We start from the raw sequence: 14173 nt of genomic DNA, 5'->3' as shown, positions 1-14173 counted from the left end.
CAAGAGGATGCACCCCAGAGACTGTTGTTTGACTTTAGCCATGCAATGGTCTTACCTGCCTACCTCACAGCAAGGACTGAGCCTAGAGTGTGGGCACTCTAGGGGCACTCCAGGAAGATTGGTTTGGGAGGGTGTTGGCAATGGATGTTAGAATTCATACGGAGGATGTTTCTCTTAAGAGATGAAGGACTGCAGTGAGAAAAAAATGAAGGGAAAAATGAACACAATCACCTACTAGGTGTTCTACCTATATTCTCTTTTTCTATCCTCACATCCTTTCTGCAAGGCAAGTATCACTACCCCTATTTTACAGATGAGGGAAACTGAGGGTCAGCGAAAATGAGTAACTTGCCCACAGTCACACAGCTAGTGAGTGGAAGTCTGAAGATGCAAATCTGTCTGGTCCCAAACCCTGTGCTCTTCCTGCTAAATCCTGCTGCAAGAGAAGACGGTGGTACTATTGCTCCAGAGAAAAGAGCCTATCCGATGGGGCTCATGGTCTAAAGGGGAATGAGTCTGGCTTATGTAAGACACGTGGCTGATTGGCTGAGGCAGTGTGATCATGTCACGGCCACCTTGGAAAGGGCCAGAAGAGGGGCTTGAGGCCAGACAAGATCTATTGTTGAATACCTTAGACAACCAAATAGCCCTGTGAGATGGTGGGGTGGGGGAAGCTGGCCACTTCTGCAGCCGAGAACTTTTTCCCTCCCCCGGTGTCTGAGGTCCGGGCTCTCATCCTCTGGGTGAGAAGGCTGTCAGCAGACAGGTTGAGAAGGTTGTTCAGAAGACAGTTGTTTGCAAGAGAAGAAGAAGAGATGGTTGGTTGAGTTGAGAGCAGCCAAAGAGATGAAGAGATGGGAACTTAGGATGAACAGAGACAAATGCCTAAAGGGAGAACAGAGACGTTGTTGCTGAACAGAGGAAAGAGCATGGGAGGAGCTGAGGCTGGAGCAGTGAGGGGTCCACTGGGTTGGTGGCAGGGATGGTGAGGGGCTCTCATGAGGAGTGGGATGGGCAGCAGAGGGGCTCAGCACTGTGTCCCAGGGGCCATCTGTCTGTCTGAGATGACCACTGGGAAGCAGGGAAGACAACAGGAGGGGACACAGAGCAGAAGTCCACCACATAAGGTGAGGAGGAAAGGAGAGGGGAGTGTGCAGGGTCCCCTTGGACAGGGAGGGGAGACCTGGTCCACGGCCATCCCGGGGGAGAGAACGACTCTTCCTCAGGAGCTGTCTTTGCCATTCCCACCACCAGTGTGGGCTCTTCGGGTCCCTGCCCTGGAGGAGCTGGCAGCTGCTTGATGCCTTGGTGACTCTGAGCCAGCCACTCAGAAAGACTCAAAAGACACTGACTGCCCCATCCAGATCTGACACCAACAGTCAAGCTGGCAGCTTCAAGCATCATTTCTGAGATGCCTACGATGTTAACTGAGTCCCATCCTGGGTTCATCAGTATCGGGGATGCTCTAAAACACAGATTGGAAGATGAACTTAGGAGTTGCCTTTGAGCAGCGGGGCCAGGAAGATCACGTCCGACCATAGCACAGAGAGCTGGGCGCACCGAGCGGCGGACAGATGTCCACAAAGAGCCTAGAGCCAGCTTCTCCACGGAGCCTGGAGTACCAGGGTGCGGTGCCAGACTGTAGGCAGACACAGCCCTGCCACGCTGATTCAGGCATCCTGGGGAGACAGACACGCCCAGGTTCACGGGAAAACTGACGTTCTTTCCAGGCTGGGCCTGCTCATTATGGACAAACACACCATTTGCCTTCACTGTAAAACGCCTGAATCAGCAGCTCAGTTCAGCCTCACAGGGGGAGGGGAGGGAGGATGGGGAAAGCTCGCTCAGGCAAGAAGAAACACAGCTGCTGCCTCCACACCCACATCCCTTCCCTCCAAGAACGTCAGAGCCAGGCCTCCGGGCCGCTGATTAGAGCCCTAGGCTGCCTGCTGGGCAGGCTGCTGCTGTGGGGAGTTGCCAAGGGAGTGACAGCAGCTGGAGCCAGCCAGCCACTGGCTAAAAGGTGACCTGAAAAAAAAAAAAAAAAAAAAAGGTGACCTGCTGCAACCCAGTGCCTGCTCAGCCTGGGGCACCATCCCTCACGTTCTCAAGTGCCGGTTATTTCCCTGAAGCCACGTCAACCTCTAAGACGCTGGAAGGGAGAGGCAAGGGACCTGGAGTCTGGACTCCTCCTGTGCATTCCTAAGGAAATGCCCAGTCCTCTCGGGGAAGCCAGCTGCAGGCAGTCTTGGAAGGTCACGGGAAGAGTGACGTCTGTGAGCTGCTGTTGGGTAAGAGAGTTTTCCCTGACAACCTGATGAAGGCCTGATAATGACTGACAGGCACCCAGACATCTGCTCCCCCGAGCGGCCTCACCCCAGAATCCCTGCACCACAGAGGAATGTAGCCTTGAGGCTTGGAGGCAGATGGGGCACGACTGCCCCAAACAGGGAACCCCGAAGGCAGACTCTTGCTTGTTGTCACAGCCCCTCGCAGCACCAATCCCTCTCAGGGGTATCCCTCTCGTCGTCACAGCAGCCCCGTTGGGAGAGTTCCTAGAGCAGGGCCTGCTTCCCACCCGCGGCCAGGAAACAGGCACAGTGCACAGAAGAGGTTCCGCAGCCGTTGGCTGGGGGCCCATAAGCCTGGGTTGACTCAGATCCTCCGCAATACCATTTTCTCCAGGAAATCAACCTCAGCATCTCAGCAATCAGCATCTCATCGCAAATGTTACACCGAGGATTCTGGGGCACTCAGAGCCTAGAAGATGAGGACTCTTAGCAGGACCGTGAAGCCCTCCCCAGAGCCGCACCCAGGATGAAGGGGGGGACACATAAGGTGGAGGGTGGCGGGGTGAGAGGAAGGGGGAGGGCTCAGCCCGCTGCCCGGCCCCAGCCTGGGACCCCGGGACCACCTTCGGGGCACTGGCCTTGGCAGGAGCAGAGGTCCAGCCCTGCCTTCCTCTCTTCCCCAAAGGAAACACCCTGGCCCCTTGCCATCTCTTTCTCACCTCCAGCCTCACACCAGCTGGCACCTGACCACAGAACCAGGTTCCTCAGAGTTGAGAATGAGACAAAAGTGGGGAAACCCGTCTCTCCCAACCCTCCATTTAGGTACATTGTTCACATACAGGAATGTTCTGGACTTTCTGTAATCCCACAGAGTTTTATGAGGGCAGGGAGACCCAGGAGGATTAGGGGGTTTGCCTAAAATCATGCATGAAGTTTCTACAATTAAGAACCCAATGTCCTGACTTCCACTCCAGGAATTTTGCCATTTGTGAAAGCTTGTTTCTTCTGCTTGGCCTCATGCACTCTTACACACTTACCCATATAATGGATTGGTTTTTTTTTTTCTTTTTGTTTTTATTAGACCATGCTCTAATGTGGAAAGGTAAGAGGTGATAGAGGCAATGGATGTGCTTGAAGAAAAGCTGAATGCGTGGAACGGTACTCCAGTCCCTGTGTGTGCATACGTGTGTGCGTGCACACACCCGGGAAGGGGAGGGCCAGGCGGGGCTGGCAGGGTGGCCACCGTGTGCTGTGCAGCAGTCTACACAGGGATTCAGGTGCCTGGTCCACTCCCATGCAGGAAGCCAGCATGCACTAGTGATGGGTTTCACGTGAAGCCACAGCACACGGATCTATCCAATAGGGCACCGACACCAGACCACACGTGGGACAGCAGGAGAGCCACTGGACCCAGGCCTACCCCAGAGAGAAGGCTCAGCGGACAGCCGCCTTCCTGGGAGAGGCCTGAGGTTTCTGGAAAGGTTTTGAACCCTGCATGTGACCCATTCTCCTCTCTTCTCATATCAAAGACCAATGGGGTATCCCACCCTCCCTCGGAGTCCCATGGATCCTCATGAAAACTCAACAAAGGGCTCGGAAAGGAGAAGCAGCAGGAAATCTGTTTCCATGAGGCCTCAGGCCTGGTGTTCATTTGATTCGCCATCTGGTTTCTTCCTGGTACCGGGCACAGGCCAGTTTCCCCATCTGGTGGGGTGGCTGGCTCTCTGGGAAGGGTCTCAAACGTGGGCTCACTCCCTCCTTCCAGAGACGCTCAGGTCCAAGCAGGTTATACTCCCCCCCAAATCCAGCGACATTCAGGCAGTGGATGGAGGCGGCTCTGATGCACATGTAATTACGCTGCACAGACGTACACGACACAGACAGTGGATGGATCACGCAGGTGGGCACAAAGGAACCCGTGGACCCGGGCCACCACCGCACGCAGACACACAGGGACGCACAGCTGAAGCGCAGGTGGCAGGAACAGTCCCAGCCCCAGTGTCCACAGTCCATGCCAGCCCCCAGAGTTCTCTCTCCTTCCAGTGGGGGCAGTCCCTGAGAAAAGGGGGCCGGGGCGAAGTCCACCAGAGACTCCCACGTGTGCCGATGGGATCTTCAGAGGGAAGTCCTGGGAGAGACCCTCCAGCGGGAGCCCAGGAGTGCCCTCTGCTGGACATGACGGGCTGGTGCAGCTCAGGACACCTCTGGCCGGCTGGAGGTGTCAGAGGGAGCTCAGAGTGTGTGTGTGTGTGTGTGTGTGTGTGTGTGTGTGTGTGTGTGTGTCTCAGAAGGGTGGGAAGGGCTGAAATCTAGACCTGACACGGATTCTGCACAGCAGGAAATGCTCAGTGTTGTGCATTTTTCTGGGGTGGCTGGTGTACCAGAAATTTTCACCAAGAACTCCTAAAGGTTCAGGCAAGCTTACCTGGGCACCTGGAGAGGTGGTGGACATGCAGTGGCAAAGCCATGCAAGGCACATGCTGGATTCTTGCTTTCTTCTCAGTCAACTGCTCCCAGGACATTTCCCCAAAACCCGGATCACAGCCTCCCAGACTTCCTGCATAGACCTCCTGGGTCCTTTTAGCTAAAGGATCTATTCCAGGCCAGGTCCTGAAGCCATCTGTCCAAGCCTCTGGCAGCGGGAGTGTTTGCGTCCCTCCCTCACCTCCCCCACGCATCCTCTTTTTCTACAAGTTGGAGGCCTGTGACCCAGAAGCCCTGGGGCTCTCCCTCACTCCTGAAGGGCTCCATCAAGTCTGTTCTTGCCTCAGAGCCAGCTCTATCTCCAACTCACTGACCCACAAGCATCAGGCCAGGAAGGTGCAAAGGGGGAGGGGCTCTGCTTAGGAGGAAGGAATCTGCTAGAGGGTGGGTATGGCCACTTCACTGCCCCAAATGCCATGGCCGGGGCAGGAAGACCAAATGGTCCATTTGTGAGTATATTTGTGTGTGTGTGTGGGTGTAGAGGGTAGAGTTAAGGATGGTGTTAGAGGGAAAATGGGTAAAAGGACAGTGTATAAAAAGGAATTATTCCTGCCTGTATAAAGTGCTTCCCCTGATGTAGATGGTAATGTATTTATATAATAAAATTTATTAGACCAGATAAAACCAAACTAAGAGGGTCATGTCAGTGGGCTGGCATGTCAGCTTCTTCTTGGTTGAAGGGAGAAGGGGAATTATTCTAGGAATTAAGAAAAGCTAAGTAAACAAGGAAGACTGATTGAAGGAGTCTGGTGGGTAGGGGCAGTGTGTGCCCATCCTGGCCTCCTGCCCCAGCTGAGCCTAGTCGGGATGAGGGGGCTCTGGCAGCAACGACTCCCAGGAACTAGACAAATGGGACAGGGAACTGACCGGGGATGTTCTCTCGGTGGCTGCTCGGTGGGGACCTCGGGGAGCCTCCCCTGCTGTCTCGCCTTCCTCCTCTTGAGGCCTATGGAAGACACAGTCCCGCTTTAGAAACAAACACCTCTCAGAGGCCAGAGACTACCTCCAAGGCCTGGCTTCCCACCCCGTCCCCAGGGAACACAAGCCAAGTCAGCAGCCTGGCAGACACTTAGCAAGGAGCTGCTCAATCTGCCTCAGCCTGAAAGGTTAGGCAGATGCTTCAGAAATGCCATGGCTCCGTGCAGCACGGCCTCTGGGACACGTGTTCAGCTGGTTCCCAGAGCAGGGGGGCAATGGTGCAGCAGCCACTGCCCTCCACCCATTTTCTTCCTGCACGAGGCCTTCAGGCCACCCAGGATTGGGGGGGAATGAAAGCTCTTCTCTGTCTTTAAGCTCCAGGCACTCTGTAGTTCTCTGACTAGTGGCCCAGGTGTGAAAGGTCAGGTGTGGATTGTCAAGGCATCAGGGGGCAGTTTCTGATTAGAAGGACCCTCCTCCACCCTTCTCAGCAGAGGGCTCCAGCCAAGTCGTCCCCGCACTCACCCAGTCTCCTCCTCAGTTCTCTCCGGGGTCTGGTGTTCTTTGAGCTCAAGCTAGGGGAGGCAAAGGCCGGGGGTGGGTGTCAGGTCAGAGCAGCCACAGAGGGGAGGGAGCCTGCTCTCAGACATCCTTCCTCGAAAGAGGCTCCCTATACCCGACACACCTGGTGTTTGTTCCTGTTGGAATTAGCCCCTTTTGTCTTTCGGGTTCAAAAGTCAGTACTTTCTCCCACTCCTATTTCCTTCCCACTCTCCCGCCTTGCCCAGCCTTTACACTGTCCGCAGGTCCCCAGTAACCGCCGAAGACTTCTTGACTTGAGGAACCCCCAAGGCGCAGCTGCCCACCTCCCCGAGCCTCCCGGCTCACCGTGGTGGGCTTCTCCAGGGCGGCGAAGCGCTCTGCCCAGCCTGCCGTGGATTTCTCAAAAGCCTCATGCCTCTTGATGAGCTTTTCCACACTGTCCACCGTGTGTCCAAAGTCCCGGCTGGCCAGGTAGGGCTCCTGGGCGATCAGCCACGCTTCAGCCACCGAGGCGTCCCGAGAGAACTGGCACACTTCCAGCCCTGCCACAGACAACACGGCCCGGGGGTCTGTCAGCACCCAGCGGTCCGATCCTGCCGGGACCCCGGGGCCCCTCACAGACAGACGCGGAGCTGGCGGGCAGGCCGAGGCCCACATAGGCGTCCCTGAACCGCGTGGACACCCTGCTCAGTGGTGACCTGCTGCCCGAGGCTGTTCCATCCCCGTGCTGGGCCCCCTACCTCATCTCCACCGATAGCGATATTTGAAAAACACATTAATTAGAACAAACTCTAAAACAAAATGGTTTCGACATCGCCCTTTGAGAACAGTCTTCTGCCCTGAGTGTTCCCTTCCCGGCCCCTGGCTGTCTCACTCACACAGTCGTGCACAAGCAGCCACGGGAGAGTCCAGGTCTTTGTGGCTTGCGGCTCCTACCTGGGTGGTGGAATTTCCCTACCTCTCCTGTTTCCAGCTGCGGAGAACAGAGCTCTTTCTGTGCCCCACACACCTCAGATCAAACCTTTGGGATGCGCTAGAGCCTTACCCTGACCCCTGGAGAGGCCACAGCTCTATGGGGACACCGGCCAAGCAGGAGGCGGGGGACAGGTGGGGCAGAGGGTGGACAGGGGGCAAGTGCTGGCTGGTCAGAGGCAGGCTTCCAGCAGCGTGTCTGCTGGGTCTTCTCCCCCAAGGCCCTTGGCCCTGAACTTTGCTGATGAGTGGTGCTGTGGAGGCTCTTCTCCAGCAGGGGGGGAAAATCCACTGTGTTGTGACATCACCCTCCCTGGCCCCTCCCCCTGCCCCGCCCCACCCCCCTCCCCCCTCCAGGTTCCCTGGCTCCCAGGCTGCACTCACACATGTGGAGCTGCTCCTGGCGGGCCTTCCACTTCTCCTTCATCTCCTTCCTCCTGGACACCACCTGCTGCAGTTTCTCCCTGATCTGTGGGGAGGAAGGGAAGACCGCTCAGGCTTTGGTAACCCTTCCCCCTGTCTGAGGTGGTGTGCGGAGGGGCCCTGCACAGCCTGCTGGGCTTTGTCACACCGACCTGGCTTCAAGTCTTGGCCCTGCCACTTTCCAGCTGTGCAGCCTTGGATAAATTACTTAACCTCTCTGAGGTTACCACGGGCCTCACCCAGGAAGTGGGTGTCACCAAGACAAAAGCACACACACATGCGAGGGTTAGGTGGGTTATGAGCCCACTCTCCCTACAGAGAAGCGGCCAGTTCCTCGAATAGGTTTGGTGGAGCTATAATCCCCGGACCTACACACAGCCCCAGCCCTCCCCAGGGTGAAAGAAAGCTAAGCCTCCTCAGAGAAACCACGGCCCACGGGTTCCCTCCCAGGAAGCTGTCTGGCCCAGCAGGAGCGGAGGCGAGGACAGGAGAGGGCCCGTCTCTGTCCCGCCTTCCCCTCACACCTCATCCGAGGCTTGGTGTTGCCGCTGCAGCAGGGACTCGCCCAGCTCCAGGCAGGCACTGAAGTTCTTGCTTCGGGTTTCCATCTCCGCCAGAATGCCCTTGTGATACTTCATGAGCAGTTCCACCGAGGAGACGTCCCTGCGGGGGCGGGCGTTTGGTGAAAAAGGAAACTCTGGGTGACTCTGGCCCATCTGACACCAAGTCCCGATCAGAGGGGGGCCCCTACCTGCCTGGGAGTCTGACTCTCTCCTCTCTCTCTGGACAGCCAGGAAGCCCTCTGCCAGCTGCCCAGCCCCAGCAGGAACACTGATGCCCTAGTGTCCTCCCTTGGTCAGTGGTCAGGACACGGACGGGGGTGGAGTGACCACAAAAAAAGCCCGGGTATGTTAAATTTGGCAATAAAAAGGAATGAGGTACTGATACATGCTACATGGATGAACCTTGGAAAGACTGTGGTAAGTGAAAGAAGCCAGTCACAAAGGACCACATGTTATACGATTCCACTCATATGAAAAGTCTACAATAGGCAAATTTAGAGACAGAAAGCAGATTAGTGGTTGCCAGAGGAGTGGGGGGTGATGACTGTTAAGGGGTACAGGGTTTCTTTTTGGGGTGATGAAAATGTTCTAATCATGCTGTGGTGATGGTTGTACAACTGTGACTATGCAAAACAAACATTGAATGGTACATTTTAAATGGCTGAATTGTATGGTATGTGGATTATAGCTCAATAATGATGTTAAATACAAAAGCTTGACCACCAGGACAGGCACCCTAGGGGCAGAGGGACAGAGGTGGGCACAAAGTGTGTAGAGAGCTCTGATCCCGGCCGACTGTCCACGTGCCTGCCCCCACCTCTCATGCGCAATGAGCTCCTTTCCTGAGTTTTAGGGAAATGGCCCCCGTATGCCCGTGCTGGGGGAAGAGCAGGACCACTTCTGGACCTGCCCAGCTCTGAATGTGTAAACTGCTTATGTTCACTGACAACCACGGCCACTGCCCCCACTGTAGAATCTGAACGACAGATGTCTTTCTCGCCACTCTCAGGATTCCCTTTACTCTGGAATAGTCGGTTCTCCCGGTGGCAGCTGAGCCACTCAGGTTCTCCCTGGACCCAGCCTCAGGTGCCCCTTGGGGATTCTTGCGCACCCACAGTCCAGGACGTCCCTCCGGGGTAGACCCTCGGAGCAGCGCCCTGCTCTGCCAGCCTCTGGGACAAAGTGGGCCAGGAGCGGGGCTGCCTCGAGGACGCTGCCCTCACCTGGGCTTCTCCTGGGTCTCGATTTGCCGGATGATGCTCTCCATCCAGGAGAGGAGGTCTCGGACCATGCTGAAGAAGCGGAATTTGTCCGCTGTGTCCACCAGCTGGGTGCGGCGCCCCGCGCAGGCATCGAGCAGTGCCTGCCACGCAGCAGACACCTCCTGCTCCTTGTTCTGGATGGCGTCTGCCTTCTCTCCAGCGTACGCTGTCTGCAGGCGGGTGGCCACGTCCTGGAACTGCTGTACCTGTGATGGGGCAAAACTGAACACTGTTTTCCAGGCAGACACGACTTGGGCCTAGGATGGGCAAGGGCGTCTGCCTCCTCCCAGTCTCCCTCCCGAGGACAGTGCTGGAAGCAGGATCCACCCACTGGGTGCTGGAGAGAAGGCTCCTTGCTATGGCACCTCTGCTGACCCAAAGCATCCCCTGGGCTCTGATGAGGATTTGGGAGTGAGAGGGGCTCTGTGCCCTTTGATGTATGATTATGAGAGTAATTATGTACCAGGCACTGCTCTAAACACTTTTTGTTACTCTCTTCATCTTTACAACAACACCATCAAAGAGGTACTATTATTATCCCTGTTTTTGAGATGAGGAAACTGAGGCACAGGGAGGCTAAGTGACTGGCCCGAGGTCACTCACGCTCAGAGAGGGTGCAACTGGGATTGGAGGCATGCTCTCAACTCCCTGTTCCTAACCGTTCTGCATGGTGCCATCCGCTGTTTGAGGCCGGCCCCAGGGCAGTGAAGCCTCATTCCTGAGACCTCGGTGGGGCTGTACCTGCCACAGGGGCTCCAGTACCCCCAAAGCACCTCCAGCTGGAGGACAAATCTTTAGGCTGTCCCCTTCTTGGTGAACCAGGGGCCCAACCTACTTTGGTGTTCTTTCCTGAAACCCTACTGGGTCGGTGCAGGACTGCACAGCCGGCCAAGCTCTCCCTCCCTGCTCCACTGGAAGCCTGGTGAGTCCCCACAGCTGAGCCCCTTGCCCTCACCCTTTCCATCATGCTGAACTCTGCAGAACCCTAGGGGCCTGTGGAGGTACCTCAGGGGGCACCCCATGATGAGAGGAGGGAATCTAGGCTGGTCTTGGGACCCCCTCCAGCTCCCATGGGGAAAGGCTGAACAGCTCAGTGGCTAAGGGTGTGGAGTCTATAGCCAGACTGCCAGGATCTGAATTCTGGCTCCACTGCTTAGCTGCATGTTTCTGGACAACTGAGTTACCCTTCTGTGCCTTGCTTTTCTCATCTAGAAAAGGCAGATAACATTATTCCCTTCCTCAGAGGGAGGCTGAGGATTCAGTGACCACGTATATTGCTTAAACAGTACCTGGTGCTAGAAAAGTGCTACATGTATGTTCACTAATGATACTGTAATACTTTGACAACCAGAGAAATTGCATTTGAAGGTATTTTTGCATCGGGTTTTGGGAAAGGTTCAGTTTAAAGAACTAGTTCTGAAGCTAACGAACATCTGAAAACCTCTGCTTCCTGCCTGGAGCTGTTGCTTCTCTAAGGAGATGCCTGTTCGAGAAGTCTCCCCTCTAGAAGCCAGGAGAGGACCTGACACTGCACCCCAGGGAAGCTAGTCATGGGGAAGGCATGGAGGGACAGCCAGGGATGAGAGGCACCTGCACACCCAGCAGGTGGAGCTCTCGCTCGAAGGCTGTGTGCACGCGGTGGAAGGACTCGGCGGTGCTGGCGTCCAGCCCCACATCCTCAGGCAGCTCGCGGTGCTTCTCATCAATGAGGCCCAGGATCTCGGCGCCAGTGTAGAAGTAGCGCTGCAGGTCATAGGAGGCGGCCAGCAGCTGCATGCGCGTGTCAATGAGCTCCAGCAGGTCCGCCCACATCTCGTTCAGCCCGTCCTTCCACTCTGCGATGGTGGCCGCCTCTGAGTGGCCCACGTCGATGAGCCGCTCAATGATGGCATTCACGTTGTCCACCCGCTCCTGCCCAATCGCCCCGGTCTCCCGGGCAAAGTCCCGGAACTTGTCCCGGAGCAGCTGGACGGGGGTAGACAGAAAAGCGGTTACCAGTTATCAGGACTCAGGGGTGCGGTGGTGTCATCACCCTAGCTGCCGACTCTCCCAGCGGCACCTGCCACTGCCTGGAGCTGGGCTCTCACGTCTTCCCCAGAGCACCTGAGCTCACACCGGGGGAGCCCGCATCTCTGCGGCACTTTGCACCTGGCGCGTGTGTGTATGTGTCTGGAATGACAGCTCCTAGGTCTACTGCATTAGAGGGAGACAAAGCAAGCGGTGGCCATGGGTACTCACAGTCACGTGGTCAAAGTCTTGCCCCATTTCTGGGGAGGAGGCCACCAGCTCCTTCTCCGTGATCCACTGCTCCAGGTCTTCCACCTCCCTCTTCAGCTGGAACAGGTGGCACATATTCTCCAGCTTCCGCCTGCGCTCCTCTGCCATGTCCTTCAGCCCCGCGTACTGCTTGTCCACCTGCCCCTGAAGTCTGATGATCTGTTCCCTGGAATTCAAAACAAGAAAGCCCTCAGAGACGGCAACAGAGAGCCCAGAGCAGCCAGATGAGAGGAGCCAGACTCCTCCTCCCCAGCCCCGAGGCAGGGACGAGTGGCGGAGCACAGCTTTGGAGAAACGGCAGAGCGACTTTTCACGGGGAAGAGTTGGGGAGAGAAGGAACCATCCCTTAGACCATGATGCTTCAGGGGATAGTGAAATGTATTCCCCTAGAGGGGGTGCCTCCCGCCCCTGTCCCTGACTCTGGGAAGCTCAGAGAGACAAGGGCAAATGGAGAACTCTCCGCTCTTCTTCCAGGGAGGCTGAGGCGTGGGCTGTCTGAGCCTGGCTCCACCAGCAGCAGACCCTGCTCAGCTCTTCCGGGAGGAACATGCCATACCAGGGGCTCGATCCCTGGGGCTCCTTGGGAGATGCTGAGGCGCTGCTGGGGGTGCCCTGAAGGTGACTGAGGACAGGGCCATGACTGGGGGTGGCCTGAGGTGTCTGGCCCAGTGGGCTCCCATTTATGCAAAACCCACGCAACTGAACAGTTTAGATGGGTATATAGTGATTTCGCTGAGACACTGTGAGATCCTGAGGTACCTTCTGGACCACAAAAAAGAAAAGCAAATTTAGGCTATGCTGAAAGATGCTGAAGACTAACTCTTGAAAAGACTGGAGCTCTCTGTTCACCAAGAGGGTAGTTTTGCTGTTCCATCTCCTAATCTCTTTGCAAACCAGGCCTCAGTCAGCCCTGTGTGAAGTTACACAAAACCACAACATAAAAGGGAATTGGGCCAATCAGCAGGCCAGAAAGCAGTTTTCTCAAACCCACAGTTTTCGGGAAAACTGTTTCTGTTTTCCGCCTTGGACCTGAAGGGATCCTGGTTGGTGGGGCCCCTGGCCTGACGCCCGGGATCTGGCCAAGTTGTCCCAGGAGGCACACGCACCCCTCGGGGTGGCCTGCAGACAGCAGGCCCTGGGCCCGGCCGGCCAGCTGCTTGATGTTCCGCCCGTACTCCTCTACTGTGCGTTGCTGCCGCAAGTGCCGCTTCAACATCACGATGGCGCCCTCTTCATCCTAGGAGGCAGCGGACTGTCAGGGCACGAACTCACCTGGCCCAGGTTACAGCCCAGCTCCTGGAGGTGCCCGAGATGGGGGAGGGCCAGGCTCGCGGGACACACATAGGAGAACTGCGCATGGTCCCCTCCCCTCTCCTCCCGTTGCCCGGCAACACCCGCACCCTAACTTCCATTCGTCGCCCTCAATTCTCGTCTGACATCCACCCTTCCCGGCCCAGATCCAACCTCTGTCCCCATGAAAACTTCCTGTATCACCCCAGCTTTTAGAGACCGCCTCACCTCACCTCTCACCCCCTCCCGCAGCAGTTCATCTGCACAGAATCCATGGCACAAAAGAGGTGAAGAACCCTTGGGTTAGAGCAAATCTAATTGGCAAACAGGGCGCCTGGCTGCAGTACGTGCACTGTATGTTCTTGAGAGGAGGGGCGTCCTGAGAAGGAGGGCACCTCGTACACCCTCTCCCTGCCCTCACTCCTCACACACCTGGCCTTACAGGTTCCCCACCGACTGCCCGCCCCCACCCAGCTCTTCCTCTGGGCTGATCTCGACGCCCAGCCTGGCACCCTGCCCGAGCCGACCTGGGGGGTCTCGTCGGAGAAGACGTAGAACTCCTGCTCACTGATCCAGGCCTCGGCTTCGCCCGCGTCCAGGTAGTACTGCTGCGCCTCGCTGGCGTCCCGCAGGCGCTGCAGCCGCCCGGCCGCCGTCTCCCGCAGTGTGTCCCAGGAGCCCTGCAGATGCCCCAGGCGCTCCTCCACGTCCCGGCAGTCGATCTCGGCCGCGGCCACCAGCTGCTGCCCTCTGTGCAGCACGTCCTCCACCCGCGGCGCGTGGCCCAGGATCTCGTTCTGCAGCGTCTGCGGCCAGAGGGGAAGGGCTCAGGGGCTGGTCTTCCCACCGTGCAGGGCAGCCCAGGGTCCTACCCTGGCACCTCTCGCCCTGAACCCCTTGGGGAAGCTTAGACTGCTAGTGACCAGGTGCCCAGCACAGTGCTGGGCCTGCCACCTCATTCTCCTCTGGCCCCCACCATGACCTCCTGAGGTCAGCACTGGACACCAGCACGCAGCAGTTAGGTGACTGTGGGCAGCGAGTGGCAGGGTGGGATTTGAACACGGCTCTCTCGGAGCCCAGAGCCTGTGCTCCTGAGGGCTCCCTACACTTCCTGTTTCAGCAGAGCTTGATTTCTTAGCTGTACATGGTG

The 14173-nt window shown here is 56.9% G+C and overlaps 1 protein-coding gene across 2 annotated transcripts in view; it reads right to left on the bottom strand.

The window, feature by feature from the left end:
• SPTB (spectrin beta, erythrocytic) overlaps nt 1-14173 on the bottom strand; it is a 64858-nt gene that overhangs the window by 7791 nt on the left and 42894 nt on the right. Inside the window, exons 22-31 of one of the 2 annotated variants that reach the window (XM_068565420.1) lie at nt 13551-13829; nt 12840-12970; nt 11695-11899; nt 11047-11421; nt 9418-9662; nt 8156-8294; nt 7593-7677; nt 6582-6778; nt 6219-6268; nt 5643-5721 (exon numbers count right to left, since the gene is read on the bottom strand). In XM_068565420.1, coding sequence (XP_068421521.1) covers nt 5643-5721; nt 6219-6268; nt 6582-6778; nt 7593-7677; nt 8156-8294; nt 9418-9662; nt 11047-11421; nt 11695-11899; nt 12840-12970; nt 13551-13829 — 1785 coding nt within the window. Of the gene's footprint in view, nt 1-5616; nt 5722-6218; nt 6269-6581; nt 6779-7592; nt 7678-8155; nt 8295-9417; nt 9663-11046; nt 11422-11694; nt 11900-12839; nt 12971-13550; nt 13830-14173 lie in introns of those variants that run through there. The other variant, XM_068565500.1, reaches the window with a different exon arrangement.

Source organism: Eschrichtius robustus, chromosome 1 (assembly GCF_028021215.1).
Source record: "Eschrichtius robustus isolate mEscRob2 chromosome 1, mEscRob2.pri, whole genome shotgun sequence".
Taxonomy (NCBI): Eukaryota; Metazoa; Chordata; class Mammalia; order Artiodactyla; family Eschrichtiidae; genus Eschrichtius; species Eschrichtius robustus.
The sequence above is the reverse complement of the archived record's forward strand: the minus strand, read 5'-3'. Positions and strand labels throughout refer to the sequence as shown.